Source organism: Hemibagrus wyckioides, linkage group LG04, assembly GCF_019097595.1.
Source record: "Hemibagrus wyckioides isolate EC202008001 linkage group LG04, SWU_Hwy_1.0, whole genome shotgun sequence".
Taxonomy (NCBI): domain Eukaryota; kingdom Metazoa; phylum Chordata; class Actinopteri; order Siluriformes; family Bagridae; genus Hemibagrus; species Hemibagrus wyckioides.
In genome coordinates this window covers 31,991,990-32,013,698 of record NC_080713.1, presented here as the reverse complement: position 1 = coordinate 32,013,698, position 21,709 = coordinate 31,991,990, and the positions used below count along the sequence as shown (strand labels likewise).

Here is a 21,709-nt window from a genome sequence, read left to right as displayed (position 1 = left end):
AAATGCATTCAACTCAGCTTGTGTGAATCATACTGACACTGTGACCTGACAGGTTTACTGAAAATGAATCAAAGAGGAAATGGATGAATGGACAGATGAATAGACAGGTAAACGTATGAACAGACAGGTGAGTGGATGAAAACACAGATGAATAGACAGGTGAATGGATGAATAGACAGGTGAGTGGATGAATAGACAGGTGAGTGGATGAAAACACAGATGAATAGACAGGTGAATGGATGAATAGACAGGTGAGTGGATGAATAGACAGGTGAGTGGATGAAAACACAGATGAATGGACAGGTGAATGGATGAATAGTCAGATGAATAGACAGGTGAGTGGATGAAAACACAGATGAATGGACAGGTGAATGGATGATTGGACAGATGAATAGACAGGTGAATGGATGAATGGACAGGTGAATGGATGAATAGTCAGATGAATAGACAGGTGAATGGATGAATGGACAGGTGAATGGATGAATGGACAGATGAATAGACAGGTGAATGGATGAATGGACAGATGAATAGACAGGTGAATGGATGAATAGTCAGATGAATAGACAGGTGAATGGATGAATGTACAGATGAATAGTGTGGGAGATAATTTTGTAAATGAGGATATATGTATGCGGTGTGTGTTTGATGTAGTGTGAAATAATCGGGGGACAGCAGGAGTGAGTTCTCAGGTAAGGTTTATTCGTTAGGTCGTTTGAGCTTAAGAACAATATAAGGTTTAACACGGCATGTTGGCCTGTCACGGGCCTTGCACACAGGCTGCAAGGGCTTTGAAGAACAAATAGTTGTATCAATGATGTCAGTCTGGCAGGCTTTCTCTGCGGTACCAGGCTTTCCAAACTTGGACCAATCAATGGCAGCGATGCGCCCCAGATTATTATGGTCGATCTTTGCTCCGCCGGTACCTGGAGCGGCAGTGATCTCATCATGAAGTAAACGCAGCGCGTGCTGGATGGCAATGGTGGTACCAGGCGAAATATCTAGAGTACATACGTAAAAGACAGTGGATAAATCAGAAAAGCCGTGAAGTGTAGAGTGTAATAAAAGAAAGGGTGTTGGCCCCTGAAGGACTGAGAACTTACCCATGCTGTCTCCTGAAGAAGAATGAGGTGTTGGCGAGAGTGAGGCCGAAGACAATCCCACTGGTGGGGGCGGAAACGCCCAATTTTTAATATAATGATGTAAGGAAGTTTTAATTATAATGGTATTTGAAAAGTTGTAAATTCAAAGATAATGGTGTAAAAAAGAGTCTAAAAGGTCTAAAAAAGAAAGATGGGTGGGATTGTCTAGGCAAAGAACCAGTGACGTGTTGCATTGGGAAGATAAGGGAAATGTATATAAAGGCTGTAGTTGGAGTTCCCCGGAGAGAGGTTGTTGGGACGTTCATGCGTGAGCATCTCAATTCTTGTGTCAGCGCTGATTACAAAATAAAATCTCTTATCTGCATTCATCTAGTCTGCTTGATTGGCTTATTTAATTATGAGGCCTTACTAACTATGAGTCTCACTTAGACTGAGCTGTCGGGTCAGTGTGGAGCTGGAGTCAGATTTTAGTAGTGAGTACAGTAGAATTTTATTCCACAATAGACAGGTGAATGGATGAATAGTCAGATGAATAGACAGGTGAATGGATGAATGGACAGATGAATGCACAGGTGAATGGATGATTGGACAGATGAATAGACAGGTGAATGGATGAATGGACAGATGAATAGACAGGTGAATGGATGAATGGACAGATGAATAGACAGGTGAATGGATGAATGTACAGATGAATAGACAGGTGAATGGATGAATGGACAGATGAATAGACAGGTGAATGGATGAATGGACAGATGAATAGACAGGTGAATGGATGAATGGACAGATGAATAGACAGGTGAATGGATGAATAGTCAGATGAATAGACAGGTGAATGGATGAATGGACAGATGAATAGACAGGTGAATGGATGAATGGACAGATGAATAGACAGGTGAATGGATGAATGGACAGATGAATAGACAGGTGAATGGATGAATGGACAGATGAATAGACAGGTGAATGGATGATTGGACAGTGTTAGGAACATTGTAACCACTGCTTCGTTCTGTCTTCTCTTCCTATTCCTTTTGATTTTAGGTTCCACCCACCAACGACTCTTATTGGATACGCGGCTGTCACTCATCATTTGTCTAACGATGACGTCCCCATTCTCCTCCAATCATGTCTCCGTGGGAATCTTTATAAACAGAAGCGGCATCGGGAACAGAGAGCTGGGGAGGGACTGAGCTGTGATCAGCTGTGATCAGCTGTGGTGTCGGGTTGTCACGGTGTTCGTATTTTGATCGTGCTACTTATGACCATTACATGTTGGCTTTGAAGACATGTTCCGATTTGGTGTGGATTGAAAAACTCACGGTTAGCATCTGACGCCGATGTATGTATGGAAGTGCGCGGTAACAAGCAGAGGGAGACCAGGAACAGCCTAGTAGGGCACGTGCCATACATATCCATACACAGGATATACACTATATTGCCAAAAGTATTCGCTCACCTGCCTTGACTCGCATATGAACTTAAGTGACATCCCATTCCTAATCCATAGGGTTCAATATGACGTCGGTCCACCCTTTGCAGCTATAACAGCTTCAACTCTTCTGGGAAGGCTGTCCACAAGGTTTAGGAGTGTGTTTATGGGAATTTTTGACCATTCTTCCAGAAGCGCATTTGTGAGGTCACACACTGATGTTGGATGAGAAGGTCTGGCTCTCAGTCTCCCATTCCATGAAGCTCTCTGCGCACTGTTCTTGAGCTCATCTGAAGGCCACATGAAGTTTGGAGGTCTGTAGCGATTGACCTCAGCATCCGCTGACCCCACTCCGTCAGTTTACGTGGCCTACCACTTCGTGGCTGAGTTGCTGTCGTTCCCAAACACTTCCACGTTCTTATAATACAGCTGACAGTTCATCTTTTACACTTTTACTTGAGTAAAAGTACAAAAGTATTTGCCTTCAAATGTACTTAAGTATCCAAGTATCTATGATTTATTATGGCTATAATATCCTATTATCATTTTTGTCACAAGACTCTTGCTTAATCAACAACATGTGAAAAGATTCTAATGTTGCTCTTAGCACACCAATATATTAATTGTGCTATTAGTCAGACACTTATGTCTATTAAAATTATCATGAGCTCAAAACCTTGAAGCTAAACAATTTCCTTTAGAATCAAATGAAATAACAGGATTTCAGAGCAGGAAGTTTCAATTTAAGGTTTATTTATAACATAGTTGCAAGTTTAAGTTTAATAAAAACTTGGATTTAAACACAGGTTCACATGAGTTTTCTTTTACTGTATTGTATCTGAATGTCTCTGTGCATAAATATAAACTGGCCATATCAGATTTACTGTAACATGAACTAGTTTTTGTATCAGAAGAAATACACTTGCCAGTCACAGCAGTACAATACTCTTTCAGTCAGTCATAAACAAATGCATATTATATATATATATATAAAATTAAACATAGCATATAACAACATAGTGTGGACATCTCAAAACAAATTACACAAACTGTACTGATGTGTACTACAATAACAAGCCTCAAATCTAAATCTAAACATTATTAATCAGTATGCCATTAATTCTGCTTCTGGTGAGTGTGCTAGTATAGAATGGCACTGATGATCTAACTAAAGTAGCAATATGTTTTATTTAGCTTGAGAAGGATCTGATTCTCAAAATTTTTTGAGTCTATTCTTGCCCTCCTGGGACTGAAAATAAGTCCTGCTGTGCTGAAAAGACGCTCACAAGCTGCAGAAGCGGGTAAAGCAGTGTTGACCTTCAAAGACAACTTACAGACTGCTGGGAAGGACTTAAGAATTTCTTTGTCATCAGCTTTGCAGGCAAGTTGCCATCTAACTGCTTGATACCTTCCTGACCAACTGGTGTTTCATTGGAAGTTTCTTCCTCCAGATGGTCCTTGATGTAGTCCAGGCCTGAAATGGACATTTCCATAGATGCTAAGAATCAAAACTTCACTTTAATCATACACATTTCTCCAGATTAAAATATCAAAAGACCAGCATTGCCCCATGTATTTCCAAGGTGCATTTCAAACCAACCTAAACAAACTGAGAATGTCAAGATAAAATTTCTTTAAAAATGATTTGGCTCAGTCTGTTTGAATCAAAAACAAAAACTAAAATAATCTTACCTAGTTTGACAATGTGTTCATCCGATGTCCAGGATGTTTTAATTTTCGGGACAAGGATTGCAGCTGCAATAAACTCTGGCTCTACCAGCATGTTTCCAAAGCGCTGCTGCAGACCTCCTTGGATGGCATCCACCAGAGGTTTGCAGTACCTGGAGGAAATGCGAATTCGGTCCAGTTTCAAGATGAAGAGTGTCAAAGTAGGCAGAAGCCATCCCATCTGAACATCGATTTCAGCCTGAAGAATGTTGAGGGCTTTGGCTAGGGGGCTCATGGTTCTGGCATACTCTTCCAGAAATGCAATTTCAACTGGACTCAACCTATCATACATTCAGACAACATTAATTAATTAATTAATTAATGTGTGTGTGTGTGTGTGTGTGTGTGTGTGTGTGAGAGAGAGAGAGAGAGAGAGAGAGAGAGAGGTGTCATTTTACTCTGTCTACTGTTTTACTGTTTCAGATCCTTAAGTAGTTAAGCTACTACTCAAAGTAATGCGTTTTAAAAAACAATTAAACATTACATTACTGGAATATGAATTTAAAGGGATTATAAAAAAACAGCAGTTACATTGGCAACTGGAGTGAAGTGCAGACAGTTCTGATAGCCCCCTCTCCCTGATCTTTAATGATTCGAAGCACTCTCTCAACGGCGAGAAATAAGGAATTCCACCTTGTTGTGTTGGGGCGAATCAGCTGAATTTTGCACATATCTTCTACAATCTCTGCTGCAGCCGCAGATCTGCCACACTTATTCCATAGTGCATGGCACTTTGCTGACCTGGACAGCTTCTTGAAGGCTTCATTTGAACAGGCTTTGGCGGCATCCACTGTGGAAACCAAGTTTAATAATTGGCAGGCACAACGATGATGCTTTGGAAGCTGGAATTGTAAGCCATCAAGCTAAAACAGCTGTGACCTCTACAAAGTCCACCTCAACACCATCCACATCCTCTTCATCTTCATCACACATCACATCACTTATCTTATCTTCAGTCTCTTCTGAAGCAAAGTTGTTGTTCTCATCTTGCTCTCCATATATATACGAAATGCCTTTAAAAAATTTGACCCATTGTCCGTAGTAGTTGGAACAACCTTGTTCTGTTTGCCAAATTCAGAATGTATGTCATTAGAGCACAAGCCAAAACATCAAAAGTGTGTGGGCCTTTAAGCTGCCTGCATGCTAGTGCTACTGAGCACCTCTCCAGGCTGTTAGGATCAACCCAGTGGGCAGTGACACCGATGAAACCTCTTCTCGTTGAACTCCAACAATCTGTTGTTGTTGCTATGAAATCTATCTCTGACATTGCTTTTTTCAATATTAGTCTTCATCTGAAGTGCTGCCTCATCCATCCAAGTGGGCCTTGACATGAGAGAGGTGTTAGGCTGAAGATCATGCAAGAAAGCTTTAAATGATGGTTGTTCCACCACACTAAAGGGTTGGAGACTCTGGGTCACAAAATTCAACACTGCATGATCAACATTCTTCTGTGTGACTAGCTTAGTTTCTCCCAACGTCAACTGTCTGGATGTCGAAGGAGCCTTCTCGCTCTCCATTTTTCTTTTCCTTGATGCTGTTAGGGCAGTGTATCTCTGCAAGTGGCTACCATGCTTTCTCTGCAAAAAGAAAAAATTCCAAAAATGAACTACATATCCAGAGACCAGTCTTCCTCCCTCTGACAAATAAAATAAATATTTCATGTGGTTTTAGTGTGTTATAGATGTAAGCAACAGAGTACAATATTTTCAGCACAGGCGTAGATCACAGTCTTAGGAAGCTGAACATTTTGAGAGGAAAAAAACAGTCTCGGTTAATAAGGAGCACTCCACTCATCTGCCAAATGTGTAAGCATCATATGCTGCATGCAAAACGAGGTCAAAATAGAATTTATATTCCAACATAAAGTATTAACATCGACTGACTGTCATTTCACGATACCGGAGCACTCAGCTTCAAAAACTGCAAACTTCGGTAAAAACAACTAACTTAACATTACACATTTTCTGCAAGCTACTGTTAGATTACTCAGTTAAAAATGACCACCAGAATGAAAAATGGCTTACCTCTACGTGTTTCCTTAGATTTGAAGGAGAGTTCTTGTAAGAAGAAATTTTACAGGGCTGAGGCAGGCAGAGAAGGCAATTGAAAATGAAGGACTCTTTCTTCTTTTCAACGACTTCAAAAAAATCGCGCAAATAAGGCCACGGGTGTGGTGGCAATTTAGAATCAGGAGTTTCTTCCATCATTTATGAAGGCACTGGCACTCTCAAAATGTTATGCTGTTGCACTGACACTGAACTGTTTTCGCGCTGAATAGATACCACCAAGCGGCAATCAAAACAAGTTCAGAACAGAGCGCGTGCTGATTGGTGGCTTGCCGTGTGCTGACCAATTAAGTTTTTATCCACTCAAACAAAAAAGGAACGACTGATTTCGCAAAATGTAATTGAGTAAAAAGTAAGATATTTGACTTTGAAATGTAGTGAAGTTAAAGTAAAAAGTCTCCTCAAATGTTTATTTGTTTAGATTACATGAGAAAGAAACTTTGAGAGAGTACAGGCTAAAAAGGAAACCCATCCTCATTTGGCTGAAATTGGTCAAAATAAATACTGTCCTTTGTGAAACTGTACATTACTGTACAGTACTATAAATATCACTACAGGGCAGATTGAAAATACATGTTCAGTTTATTTAAAAAGCAAACAATTATGGATTTTAAAAACAATTCAAGCCTTTGTGTACTATGCTGTATTACAGTGTACTGTTTCTCCATCTGTAATTGTGATTACATGTTTTCATAACTTATATAAAAAGAAAAAAATAAAGAATTTCTTGCATATTAAACCAATTTTATTACAGTCTCAAAATGTCTGCTTGGCCATGTGGACTTTGGAGCTATAAATGTCTTGTTTGTGTTTTTTACACAGAAAATGACATCACTGAATAATCCAATTAATCCTGATGTATAAAAGCCATGGCTACAAAAAGAAATATGTAGTTTTACATAGCATACATAGAACATTTTCAATATACAGAAATATAAATTAGACCTGAGTCTCTCACCGTTTGTAGATATGAAAATTCACCTCACCCATTAATAATGATAAATTGGCAATAAGGAAATGTTGGATATAAGGCCAAGTTTTTGTGTGACTTTCTTCCTCACATTAGATTAGAATGCAGTTGCAGATGTTCACTGGAGCCAGATGTTTTGCCTTTTATCAAATGTTTTTAAAATGAAAAACAAAATACACACAGAGTTCATTCCTTCTCAGTTAAAGTGACACTACTAATCAGTACAGTGACATTTTAGCTTTAATGACACTCAGGCTTTATTATTTTTGCTTTAAATAAACTAAACAAGTACGTTTAAATCTTGTAGTATTTTATAAACAAACAAAAAAACAAACAATATATATATACATATTATATATATATATATATATTTCTTCCTTTCCATCCCAGGGAGTTTTTCCTTGCCACCGTCGCCGTCACCACAGGCTTGCTCCTTAGGGATAAAATAGTCTAATTATAGAATTTAATAATTTATTCTTATTTCTAGTTAATTAGTTATTTTTATTTTTTATTATTATTTTTCATTTTCCCCTCCTTTTTCTCTGTTTTCTTCTTTTGTAAAGCTGCTTTGAGACAATGTTCATTGTAAAAGGCGCTATACAAAATAAACTGTATATATATATATATATATAGAGAGAGAGAGAGAGAGAGAGAGAGAGAGAGAGAGAGAGAGATGGTCCATCAGATTTAATAGATAAATTATGAATGTTGTAAAAGTAATTAATTTTGTATCTTTTCATGAGCAATCTTCAATATCATTGGTGTCAATTATAAATATGCTTTAAATGTTTAATTATAAAAATGGAGTGCAATTATTCAAGTAGGCTATTTTCTGACACCGGATATGAGAATATTACTGTTTTATTTACAGATGTGTGAATATTGTTATTCTTACCGTTTATCTCCTTTGGTTCTCCTTTGCCGGCTTCATCATCTCTAAAATGATTTCGACAAAATCGAGTTGTGTTAAAGCTGATTGTTGCCTCTTGTGCTGCTGTAGAAGAGATTCTTGTGATTAGCATCAATCTCAGGGAAATGTCCTCAACCTCACAGGAGACACATCGCTTTGAAGCTTTCTTCCTCTCCCTGTGTAACACCTGATTTACAAGAAACCACTTTTACCTTTAACGATTTCTGACCTCAGATTGCATGCAAACAAAATGATATTAGCATCAACAGTGACCACCAAAACCATTTCTGACCAATTCAATATTCTTTCCGATGTCGAAACCCGAGGGTTTAAAAAATCTGTCTGATGTTAGAAATGTTTGATAAAATGGCCTAATCATGTGTGTGCGTATCAGTTAAAAGATAAAAAATGTTTAACGCCTGGACATAGAAATGGAACATCAATTTACTCTCACCTGAGGATATATAAATGTTGCGATGCGATGTTGTCTGTAGAATGTCCAGGAGTAACGTTACCGCATTAAGGGCGAGTCTGTAATTCTGCTGCAGTTTACTTTCACTTTCTCCTTTAACTCTTCAGTGGTCAGTGTTCACAACATCAGTGGGAAATAGAATCCCAGCAAAGACAGAACGTTCCATTAACGTTAGCATTTGGTTCCCGTTTGATTATTTTTTCTTTTTTGGGAACCAAATAATAACGTTTTAGGAACGTTCTCTAGTGGTTATTTTTTTGTAACCAAAGGAAGGTTAACCTTCGCAAAAAATTTTTTTCTTTTAAATAACCTTAATAGAATCTATACAGAATGTTCTCTAATGGTTATTTTTAGGTTTTGTTTAAATGGCCATTAGGGAGTTTTTGATAAAGGAACTCACCTTGAACATTAAATATGCGATTTGAGGTAAACATGCATTAATGACAGACGTTACAAATCCAAACTTTCACAGCTGAAACTATTTTATATTATTTTGACGTACACACATACAGTCCTCCAACAAAATTGTGTCTGCACAATTAAGCTTAAAACTGAGTTTACTTTCATTCGGCCGAGCTACAATCAGGCACGTAGTTCCACAAGCCTGAGAAAATGCCATTACCATGATCAGGCAGTAGAGGGCGCTCATGCACAGTGTTGTTAGTGTTTACCCTTTTTCCTAGAAGGCCCCAGAAGAAGCTCCCATTTCAGAAGCTGGATGACACAGAAGAGCAGCTGAAGGTCTGAGGACTGCCCAGAGTGCAGACTCAGTGAAGAGGAGATAGCGGTCAAGTGTGGTGGTTTTTCAAGTTAAGACCGATGCGACATGCACAATGTCCAAAAGAGAGGGAGAAGAGGATAGGACAGGAAATGAAAACAAAATGAAAAAACAACTTCAACATTTTTTTCATAAGAGAGCAGGTGAGAACATGGCGATGTTGTGAGTAACATCATGATTGTTAGCTAGCTGAGCAATCCTTATAAATGCCAAGTACACAGCCTGTATGCTTTCTCAAGATCATTTACATGTAAGCAATAATAAAGTAATAGCATTTTGCCATTACCACTACCACTAGTTAGCACTCTACACAAGAAACTGATGGTAGTGTTGAATACTATGTCATTTGTGGCTCAGGCTAATATCAATCAAGTGTTTTTCATTCTTATAGAGGTATCTCATCCAGAGGAAGAAGAGGTAGCTGATGCAGGAGGTAGAAGTAGAACCTGTGTAAAGTGAAGACACTAGAGACAATGATTCCGTACAGGACAGTGAGACAGACAATATGATGACAATGGTAAATGGAAGAAAAAGTGATGCAAGTATGTAACTGATGCTCCAGCTGTCACAGTGGTTGACTAATCAGCAGTGGAATTCAATAATTCTCAAACTGGACAACACACATCCTGATCAAGCTGAATTGACCAAATTTGTTCCAAAAGATAAGACAGACATACCTTTTCCAAATGATCTACCATATACTAAAGCAGCCAGTGGCCGTGAAAAAAATAAAGAGAAACTGGCTAATTTACAGTAAAAGTGAGGCATCTCTGTACTTCATTCCATATCTTCTGTTTACACATGAATGTAACTACCTCAACCGCTGCTACTGTAATTTTGCACAATACGTGTTGTCAGGACGATATATACAGTATATGTGTTACAATCATTTATGTTATTAGTTACCTGGTTTTGTTTCTCAAAGTTGTACATCATTTCATTTTATTTCATTTGACATATTCTTTTCTTTTTTCGGTGCTAAGTGTCCTGTGTTTTTGTCTTGTCTTTTTGTACTTATTGTTGTTGCACTGTCTTGTCGTTGCTCTGTTTGCACCTAGCTGCACACTGTGCACTTTATGTGGCTTGGACAAACCTCTGTCCTAGCTCTGTGTTGTTTTTCTGTTTGAACTCTATGTTGTATGTTCTGTAGCATCAGGTCCTGGAGAAATGTTGTTTCATTTCACTACAGTATGTACTGCATCAAATATATGTGGTTGAAATGACAACAAAGCCTCTTGAATCCTAATCCTAAATTTCCAAAACATGAGCCACATAAGCCACATAAGCGATGCTACATAAAATGTAAGAGTCTGCAGAACTTCTTATTAGAAGCCAAAGGAGTAGATAATCACCTGCACCTGAGTTCATACCTCATTATCTATGTCCTGAGATGCAAAATGAGTTCATTGACCTGTGTGGAGAAAAGAGTGAAAAATAGAGAGGATACAATATATATTTTTCCGTAATATGTGACTCAACACCAGACATATCACATACAGAACAAAACCTGCTTTTGGTTAGGTATGTTTATCAAGATAATGAGAACAGCACCTGGGAAATAATGGACAGGTTTATTCAGTTCAAAGATCTTTAGGCAGGAAAATTTCTTAAATGATTGAGGCAGTCTTGGAAGAAAATGGTATCCCACTGAAAGATTGTAGAGGTCAAGGATATGATAATGGGACCAATATGTTGGGAAACATGAAAGGAGTACAAGCCAACAATTTTAAACCTAATCCACTAGCTCCATATTCCCCCTGTGCATGCCATACACTCACTCTTCATTTTACATCAATGATTTACATCAGTTACTGTATCAGTGACTGAAATTTCAATTTAAAAAAGTGGTACAGTTGTTAATGCCATTTATTTTTAGCATGGACATACAGACTGACCAGACATATTCACTAAGGACTCCCCAGTCACCTTAGAGACAAACCATGTGGAGTAAGTTTTGGACACTGTTTGACCTGCTCGTACATTGGGGATGACTTTTGTGTGGTGTTTCACCACAGACAACACAAATGTCATCCTCACTTTCCAAGCAGATGTTCCTAACGTTTCCATGTTGAAAATAGTGATAAGCATCCAGACTGCAATAAGCTTTTACAGCTCCTTTCCCATAGACACAGTCACTGTCAAAACACAAAACATGTTCATCATTCATCTTTAACAATTTAGTCAGCAGGTCAACCATCTAAACCTGGTGAAACCTGAAGCCTTTACCACTATCTGTTTTTCCAGAAATTCGAGTGTGGATGGTCTCAAATTCATAATGTATGCTTGGTGTTATAAGATGTTTGGTGTTAAAACATCTTAAAATAAGCTAATGTAATTTGCCTATTCCTCCATTGGGAGTGTGACCTGCCATTTTCAGTGTAAATAAGAATTTTAGAAAGGCCAAACAAAAACAGCTTTCATTAGAAACCCATCAGTCTATACTAAAAGGAAATGTTGAACTCTATGAAATGTAGGCAAGAAATCAATCTTTAAAAGATGTACACTACTGTCTCCAGAGGCATGCTGCCAGTGGATCCAATCAGGACAGAAGATGCAGTAGAAGGCCTAGGAGTGCACATCTGCCTAAGAAAACAAAGTATGAGTGTCCTCCTCAAGAAACAGACGCCTCACTCCTCCAGAATTGGCTGCATCGTTAAATAAAACAAGAGAGAAACTAGTGTGCACATACAGTGTGTGTTGGAGACTCAGATCAGCTGGAGTTTAGATGACTGAAACTGAAACTTTTTGACTGATCTTTCTGGTTTTGGAGACGCTGGCCTGAAGAGTTTGAGAACACTGTACAACCAGCACAGCAGACCTTTGGGAAGTGCTGCTGAAGCCCTTGGAGGAAATCACAACTGCATATCACATTTGCATATCTGCAAAAATAGATCGGTAGAATGCCACAGATTTGTCAGGAAGTTATTGCCTCAAAGAGCCATTTTTAGATGAAAATAAAGTTCAACATGCAAATTTGATTAGACTGTTATTCTGTGCTTAAACATAAAAATGAAGGGGTTTTTTTGTATTTTGTGAGCCATTTACAACCATCTGATTTAATACAAAAAAAAAGATATAAAAGGCGTTTCCAAACTTTTTCTTTCCAGTGTATATACATCTGGAAAAAAAGAGACCACGTTTAGAGATGCTGGACAGCAGAAACAGTACTAGCAGTACCTCAAAAGTAACTGAAGTCAAATAATAAGTGTTGACCATGACAAAAGAGTTGAAAAGAAAAGTTATGTGTGAGGAAGAGTACAATTCTGGCTTTACTGGCCGAGGGATGCAGTAAGCTCCAGGTTGCTTCCATCCTTAAAATTTCAAAGTCTGCTGTTCATAAGAAGTTCAGCTGGGGTGAAGTGCACAGCAAGGATGGTTTGAAACCGGCTCCTAGAGGTAGGGCTGAAGTTATGCAAAGTTAGAAAAAAGTCCTTCATCAAGGAGAAGTAAAGAAATTCCAGGCTGAGCTTTGCAAAAGAGATCTGGAGAGGCCTAAAATCCACATTGTTTCACACCCTTTGTGAGTTTGGTGGTGGATCAGTGATGATCTGGGGGTACTTCAGCAAGTCTGTGGTTGTCCTGGAATAAAACCTGCTTAATTCCTAGCTGAGCTGCTTCAATTTCTGCACCAGGAGTAACATAAAGTCACCCAACAGCAATGTGAAAGATTGGTGGAGAGCAGACCAATACACATGAAAGCTGTGATTGAAAATCAAGGTTATTCCATCAAATACTGATTTTTTAAACTTTGCCAAAGTTAATAAATGTTTAAAAATGAATGTTTATGCATTGTTTGAGGTCTGAAAACACAGCATTTATTTTTAATGGACTTTGGGAGAAATGTCAGTAGTTTATGAAAGAAAACAAAAATGTTCATTTTATTGAAACACCTGCAAATGAAATCAGAGAAACCAATTTTGCGGTGAACTCTTTTTTTTCCAAAGCTGTATATATACTGCCCCATGCTCATGGACTTGTTCCATCAGAAATGTTCACATGTTGCATATGTCCAGTCAGCCACAGCGCCACCGACTGGACAAAGTATTATCATGAGGTATTATCAAGTTTTATCAAGTTATCATCATTGAACTTGTATGCTGAACTTGCTGACACTATGTGAAATAAAACAAAATAAGGAGAGAAGCCAAGCAACTTAATGCTAGCTACATATAAAATAAACATTTTATATTGAAATTAATATTTGATAAGTATTTCAACATTGTACTTCTTGGGTCCTGAGTCAGCCATTTTGTAAACATAAAAAAGTGAATGAAATGGATTCTGGGGATAATCAAAATGTTCAGAACGGTTTATTTATTTTTTGGTTTGTTTATTCATGTTATAAGTGTAGTCACTTGATATATTTTCCTTTTTATCCCAGCAATTATGAGCATTTTTGACAGTGGCAGCCCATCAGGGCCAGCAAGTGGCTCAAGTGGTTAAGGCTCTGGGCCGTTGTTCGGGGGTTCAAGCCCCAGCACAGCCAAGTTGCCACTGTTGGGCCTTTGACCCAAAGACCCTTAACCCTCTCTGCTCCAGGGGTGCTGTATCATGGCTGACCCTGCACTCTGACCCCAACTGTGCAGTAATGTGTATGCAACAAGTAAAGGCTATTTCATTTCAAGTCCTTCTCTGCTGGCCTAAACAGCGGTGATCTGAATCACTGACCTGTATTTTAATATATTTAATATATTTTTCCATGAATGTGTATTAAATTATTCCCAATAGTCTATTCTCTACATTTCATAGCTTTTCTCTTGGTTGTGCTGCTTCCAGTAGTGTATATTTATGATAAGAGTATTTATCCAATCATATTTCAGACAGTGGATGACATCATGTGTTGCCAGGGTGAAAGAAATCAGTGTGACCCTACATGAAGTGTTAACGCTTACTGGCACACTGTGGGTAGTACGCGACGACTTCAAAAGGTTTTCCAGTCGCTTGCGTGTGCCCTGTGTATTTTCACCTCAGTTCATCTCATTCTGCTAGCTTAGTGTTTGCTAATTTACTAACTTTTTTAATTATCCCTGTTAACTCTGTCTGGCTAGTCTTGCTTTAACTCTGTTAACATATTGTTTGTTATTCTTTGCTAACTCTTCTCATCATGCTAGCCTGTGGGAAACCTTACTATCCCTGGTAACTTTGTCATCCTTGTGTGTTCTACTAGCTCACGTGGTTCTGAGAACAGGTAAAAATGTGTGCGCCCCTAAATTTCAAAACGTAGGTGTGAGGCCAATGATTCTTCTCAGGCTCGTTCTCAGGTGAATGGATTCACCAACACCAGGAAAAAATATCTGAAAGGGGAAAAATACAAAGAAACAAAAACGATGGCAATACTCATGGATGTTGTAGTGAAAAAGGTGACGGTTTATTTACAGTGCTCAAAAGTGAAAATAAAGATACTATATATAAAGAAAACAAACAAATAAATAAACAAATAAAGATAGATAGATAGATAGATAGATAGATAGATAGATAGATAGATAGATAGATAGATAGATAGATAGATAGATAGACAGATTCTTCTATACAAACTTCTGTTTTGAAATTTTGCTCACGGCACCACGATTGCACGCTCGCACTCCAACCAAAAAACAACAATAACCCCTAACACTGGTTTGTGGCCCTCTTTTAAAGTGCATGCCCCTCCCCTTGGATCAAACCAGTGTGTAGAATTATTAAGGTGTGGGTGGAAATAAATATGTACATATTTATAATTAAACAAATACATAAACATTATATACAACCAAACATATACATATACAAATCTTTATATATAATAAGATATACAATTAAGCATAATATAAAAAGAAAATAAACATTAATAATAAACTGACAATTGCAAAATGGAAGTGATATATTTGCGTATGTATATGAGCGTCCAGTATGCTAGTACCGTGTGTGTGCACCCACGGCGCTATAGCAGAGTATTACAAGGGATGAGTGCTGCGCTAACCAACATGGCTGGGTCACTTTTTCACTGTAAGGATGCCAACTGTTTAGATACCTGAGGTTATAGGGCAGGTGCCACCACCTGTATTTCTGGACTAGCTTAGATCAGTGTAGTTACAGTAGGTAGTGCTGTTGCTACTAGATAGATTAGCTGCTAAAATACAGCCTAGGGTAGTCTTTAGTTTTCTTATGTTCTTTTTTTGGCACTGCCCATGTTCTCTTACCTCATGAGTCCAGATCCCTGCTTTTTTATGTTTGTACAATAAAAGTTAAACATCATCTTTTATTTTCCAACCTATTGTAAAAGAATAATAAGATATAAATGAGAAATAAAATAGAATATATAGGGCATACAGGATAATTATGGTGAAAAATTGTAAGAGGGAAATAAACAAATCAAATCAGATCAAAAAGGTTGTGTCTCAGTACAGTGATTACAGTGATTAGATCTGTATATACTATAGTGATATGATGTGAATGGAATGATGAATATGAATATAGAATGTTGTATATATTAGTAAAGTGCAAAAATGTACATGTAGTGCAGTTGAACTGTTGTGCAAGTGTTTACACAGGCTGAGGTAGTGAGCGATATGGTGTAATCCTGAAAAAGTCCAGGTTCTAGGTGTTCTCCTGGTTGAGGGTCTGAATGAGCTGCAGGAAAAACTCCACCTCATTCTCTCTGTGTTCACTTTCAAGGAGCCGACAAGCTTCCCTGAACACAACAGAGAAAAGAGTCCAGTGTTGGGATGGCTGAGGTCTTTCTTCACTATCTTCCTGGCCTTGGTCCAGCACTGATCCAGAACTGAACTGTACCAAACTGACACACACACACACACACACACACACTCAAACACTCATTCAATATACATCTATGTTTGCAGCATCACTCATTCACATGTTTACATGCTGTTTTTGCACACAATTCAATGCCACCATCTGCAGCTATTATATTAGTGTATATATGTTTATAAGAACCCTCTTAACATTTACAATCCTCTTATTTTGCACAAATAAGAGTTAATTTTGCTCAACTAAAGAATGTATACTTGTTGACACTGTTGTGTATCTGTCCTGTAGTGTTTGTTTACAGCCTTGAAGTGAATGTAAAAGGTTTTAGCTCATCTGCCAGAGAAGTGTCCGCCTTCAGTATTGTGGAAGACAGTGTTTTGTATAGATTGTTATTAGTCCTGCCACAGGCTGCTGGAGCCACCGCATTGGTCTTTTCCAAGATGGCGCTACACTGTCCAGACGCTGTTGCATCAGCTTTGCTACGACAACTTACGACTTTACAACACTATTAAAGCTAGGATACAGTGTTACTTACACTTTTACGAACATGGATACCTCTTCCTGGTCGAGGGAGATCCTATGTGACCCGGACCAGAGAGAACACGACAGGCCACAGCGCAAACAAAGGAGGAAGAAACACCAGGGAAAGAGAGCCAGGGTTTGGAACAGACTGCGGGCAAGGGCACACAATCCACCATTGCCCAGTGTCCTGCTTGCAAATGTACAATCCTCGGACAAGAAGTTGGATGACATCAGAGCAGGAGTTCGTTTTCAGAGGGACATCAGAGACTGCAGCGTTTTTTGTTTCACAGAGATATGGCTTTCTCATGAAGTACCCGACGACGTCATTCTACTGTCTGATTCCTTCTCTGTTTTTCGATCAGACAGAAGAGGACAGAGGACTCGGGTAAATCTAAAGGTGGAGGAGTGTGCTGCATGACTAACCACAAATGGTGTAACCCCAGAAACATCTCAACCTTGTCTCGTTCCTGTTCTCCAGACCTCGAGCACATGTCCGTTGTCTGCCGGGCCTATCTGCCCCATAAGTTTTCTTGAGTTATTACTGTCGCTGTTTACATTTTTCCACAAACAGACACTACAAAAGCTTTAACTACACTCCACAACATAATCAGTAAACACTCAGCGGTTCATCCAGAAGCTGCACTCATCATGGGTGGCGATTTTAACAGAGCCAACCTGAAGAAATTATTGCCGAACTTTCATCAACATGTGATGTTTCCAACCAGAAGCAACACTTTGGATCACTGTTACACACCGTATAAGAACAGTTATAAAGCCAGCTCTGTACCGGCTTTTAGGGAAACCAGACCATGCCTCCATCTTTCTCAATATAAACAGGAAGCACCGACCATCAGAAAGGTCAGACACTGGAATGACCAATCAGAAGCTCTTCTACAATCAGCACTCAATGACATTGACTAGGACATGTTCTGGGCCAGCTCTGATGACGTCAGTATGTTTACAGAAGTGGTGACGAACTAAGCTAACTGATGATATTGTACCCATGGTGACTGTGAAAGTCTTTCCTAATAAGAAACCTTGGGTGGATGGATCAGTCTACAAGGCACTGAATGATTGCACTGCTGCCTACAACAGTGGGTTCATCACGGCTGATATGACTGCATACAAGGCAGCTTCATACAACCTCCAGAAGGCAGTGAAAGAGGCAAAATGGCGCTACAGGAAAAAATGGAGACGCGACTAGACCATCGCGACATCAGAGGTGTGTGGGCGGGGCTAAAGACGATCACGGGCAACAGAGGATGAGGAAACATATCAGGTGAAGCTGATTCTGCACTCATTAACGACTTGAACTCCTTCTTTGCGCGCTTCGAGGACAACACTGTTATTAGTGGAGTTTCAGCCCTCGTAAGTGACTGAGAGGAATGCCCACTCAGTGTCTCAGAGCATGATGTGAGGAGAGAAATCAGTAGGAAGTCTGCTGGTCCTGATGGAATTCCAAGGAGAGTGTTGAAGGCTTGTGCGGATCAGCTGGCTCCAGTGTTCACCTCCATCTTCAATATTCAATTCAATTCAATTTTATTTGTATAGCAGTTTTAACATTGTCTCAAAGCAGCTTTACATAAGAAACAACATAATAAACAACAAACAGACAAACAGACAGACAGTCCTAGATGTTATCCCAAGTGAGCAAGCCTGAGGTGACTGAGGCGACTGTGGCAAGGAAAAACTCCCTTAGATGGTATGAGGAAGAAACCTTGAGAGGAACCAGACTCAAAAGGGAACCCATCCTCATTTGGGTGACAGCGGAGAGTGTGATTATATTGTGCATTTCTGTATAGTCAGTCGTGTGACTGGAGGAGGTTGGAGGTTGTTGTCGTCTACATAAGGTTGGCAGCGCTGCTTTGAATATCCCAATCCTCACAAAGCAGAACCCGGCTGGAGCTGGTCCATCTCTGGATGCCACTGGAACCGGCACAGTCTCTGTATGCCTCGGGATGGGTAGAAGAAGGGAAACAATGGAACAGCATTAGCGTAGCTGCTGTTCATAATATTAGCAGCACTAGATGATAATGTGTATTTAATCAGATGTACTGGAGCACAAGGTTATGGGATGTGTTAAATGTATGCCAGGATAAGTCTTTAGTCTACATTTAAACTGGGAGACTGTGTCTGAGCCCCGAACACTGTCAGGAAGACTATTCCAAAGTTTAGGAGTTAAATACGAAAACATTCTACCCCCTTTTGTGGACTTTGATATTCTGGGAACTGCCAGAAGTCCGGAATTTTGTGATCTTAAAGAGCGTGGTGGATTGTAACGTGTTAGAAGACTGGAGAGATAGGTGGGAGCTAAACCAATTAGAGCTCTGGACATAATTAGTGCTAATTTATAGTCAATTCTAAACTTCACAGGTAGCCAGTGCAGGGATGATAATATTGGGGTTATATGATCATATTTTCTTGACCTGGTAAGAACTCTGGCGGCTGCATTCTGGACTAACTGTAGCTTGTTTATTGAAGATGCAGGACAAACACCTAGTAATGCATTACAGTAGTCCAGTCTGGAGGTCAGGAATGCATGAACTAGTTTTTCTGTATCAGATACAGATAAAATGTTCCTAAGCTTGTCAATATTTCTAAGATGGAAGAAGGCTGTTTTTGTGATATTGGAAATATGATTTTCAAAGGATAAGTTGCTGTCTAATATTACACCCAGGTCTTTCACTGTCCAGTTAGTGGTAACAGTACATCCTTCTAGATGCAAGCTGAATTGCGAGAGCTTCTGTGTGCTGGTTTTTGGACCAATAAGTAATATCTCTGTCTTATCAGAATTTAGTAATAGAAAATTATCAGTCATCCAATCTTTAATATCTTTAACACACTCAGTTAATCTAGACAAATTAGATATTTCATCTGGTTTTGATGAAATATATAACTGGGTATCATCGGCATAACACTGGAAACTAATCCCATGCCTTCTAATGATGTCACCCAGTGGAAGCATGTATATTGAGTACAGCAGAGGTCCTAAAACTGACCCTTGTGGGACCCCGTATTTCACTGGCACTACACTGGACAGTTCTCCATTTAAATCTACAAAGTGGTATCAATCAGACAGGTAGGATCTAAACCATTTTAATGCCTGTCCCTGCATACCTGTGTGATTTTGTAAGCGATCTATGAGAATGTTATGATCTGTAGTGTGGAATGCAGCACTAAGATCAAGCAGGACTAAAATGGAGATGCAGCCTTGGTCCGAAGCTAAAAGCACACACAGAGCTACAGAAACACCACAGAGCTACATAAACAACACAGAGTTACATGAACAACACAGAGTTACAGAAACAACACAGAGTTACAGAAACACCACAGAGTTACAGAAACAACACAGAGTTACAGAAACACCACAGAGCTACAGAAACACCACAAAGTTACAGAAACACCACAGAGTTACAGAAACAACACAGAGTTACAGAAACACCACAGAGTTACAGAAACACCACAGAGTTACAGAAACAACACAGAGTTACAGAAACACCACAGAGTTACAGAAACAACACAGAGTTACAGAAACACCACAAAGTTACAGAAACACCACAGAGTTACAGAAACAACACAGAGTTACAGAAACACCACAGAGCTACAGAAACACCACAAAGTTACAGAAACACCACAGAGTTACATAAACAACACAGAGTTACAGAAACACCACAGAGCTACAGAAACACCACAGAGTTACATAAACAAAACAGTTACAGAAACAACACAGAGTTACAGAAACAACACAGAGTTACAGAAATACCACAGAGTTACATAAACACCACAGAGTTACAGAAACACCACAGAGTTACAGAAACAACACAGTTACATAAACAACACAGAGTTACAGAAACACCACAGAGTTACAGAAACACCACAGAGCTACATAAAACACCACAGAGTTACATAAACACCACAGAGCTACAGAAACACCACAGAGTTACAGAAACAACACAGCTACATAAACAACACAGAGTTACAGAAACACCACAGAGTTACATAAACAACACAGAGTTACATAAACACCACAGAGCTACAGAAACACCACAGAGTTACAGAAACAACACAGCTACATAAACAACACAGAGTTACAGAAACACCACAGAGTTACATAAACAACACAGAGTTACAGAAACACCACAGAGTTACAGAAACACCACAGAGCTACATAAACACCACAGAGCTACAGAAACACCACAGAGTTACAGAAACACCACAGAGTTACAGAAACAACACAGTTACAGAAACAACACAGAGTTATAGAAACAACACAGAGTTACAGAAACACCACAGAGTTACAGAAACACCACAGAGCTACATAAAACACCACAGAGTTACATAAACACCACAGAGCTACAGAAACACCACATAGTTACAGAAACAACACAGCTACATAAACAACACAGAGTTACAGAAACACCACAGAGTTACAGAAACAACACAGTTACAGAAACAACACAGAGTTATAGAAACAACACAGAGTTACATAAACAACACAGAGTTACATAAACAACACAGAGTTACAGAAACAACACAGAGTTACAGAAACACCACAGAGTTACAGAAACAACACAGTTACAGAAACAACACAGAGTTACATAAACAACACAGAGTTACAGAAACAACACAGTTACAGAAACAACACAGAGTTACATAAACAACACAGAGTTACATAAACAACACAGAGTTACATAAACAACACAGCTACATAAACAACACAGAGTTACATAAACAACACAGAGTTACAGAAACAACACAGAGTTACAGAAACAACACAGAGTTACAGAAACACGACAAAGTTACATAAACAACACAGAGTTACATAAACACCACAGAGCTACATAAACAACACAGCTACATAAACAACACAGAGTTACATAAACAACACAGAGTTACATAAACAACACAGCTACATAAACAACACAGTTACATAAACAACACAGAGTTACAGAAACAACACAGAGTTACAGAAACACCACAGCTACATAAACAA

The 21,709-nt window shown here is 39.0% G+C and overlaps 2 protein-coding genes and 1 long non-coding RNA gene across 6 annotated transcripts in view; 1 reads left to right on the top strand and 2 right to left on the bottom strand.

The window, feature by feature from the left end:
* LOC131352117 (fibronectin type III and SPRY domain-containing protein 2) overlaps nt 1-3,073 on the top strand; it is a 19,932-nt gene extending 16,859 nt beyond the window's left edge. The window contains exon 14 of one of the 3 annotated variants that reach the window (XM_058388022.1): nt 2,139-3,073. In XM_058388022.1, the coding sequence (XP_058244005.1) occupies nt 2,139-2,304 (166 nt within the window). In that variant the 3' untranslated portion in view covers nt 2,305-3,073. The remainder of the gene's footprint in view (nt 1-2,138) is intronic. The other 2 variants (XM_058388024.1, XM_058388023.1) reach the window with 2 other exon arrangements.
* Nucleotides 3,074-3,151: 78 nt separating this feature from the next.
* LOC131352118 (uncharacterized) lies at nt 3,152-5,105 on the bottom strand. The gene is made up of 3 exons (XM_058388027.1): nt 4,786-5,105; nt 4,219-4,535; nt 3,152-4,000 (listed from the first exon to the last, which is right to left on the bottom strand). The coding sequence occupies exons 1-3, from the start codon at nt 4,923-4,925 to the stop codon at nt 3,846-3,848; spliced, it is 612 nt and encodes a 203-aa protein (XP_058244010.1). The 5' UTR covers nt 4,926-5,105; the 3' UTR covers nt 3,152-3,845.
* Nucleotides 5,106-7,729: 2,624 nt separating this feature from the next.
* On the bottom strand, nt 7,730-8,772 carry LOC131352119 (uncharacterized). 2 transcript variants are annotated; one of them, XR_009204473.1, is made up of 3 exons: nt 8,655-8,772; nt 8,186-8,284; nt 7,730-7,899 (listed from the first exon to the last, which is right to left on the bottom strand). It is a non-coding gene; the product is annotated as an uncharacterized LOC131352119 (long non-coding RNA). The 2 variants fall into 2 exon arrangements; XR_009204472.1 differs by having other exon boundaries at nt 8,186-8,387; nt 8,655-8,759.
* Between the last annotated feature and the right edge of the window lie 12,937 nt (nt 8,773-21,709).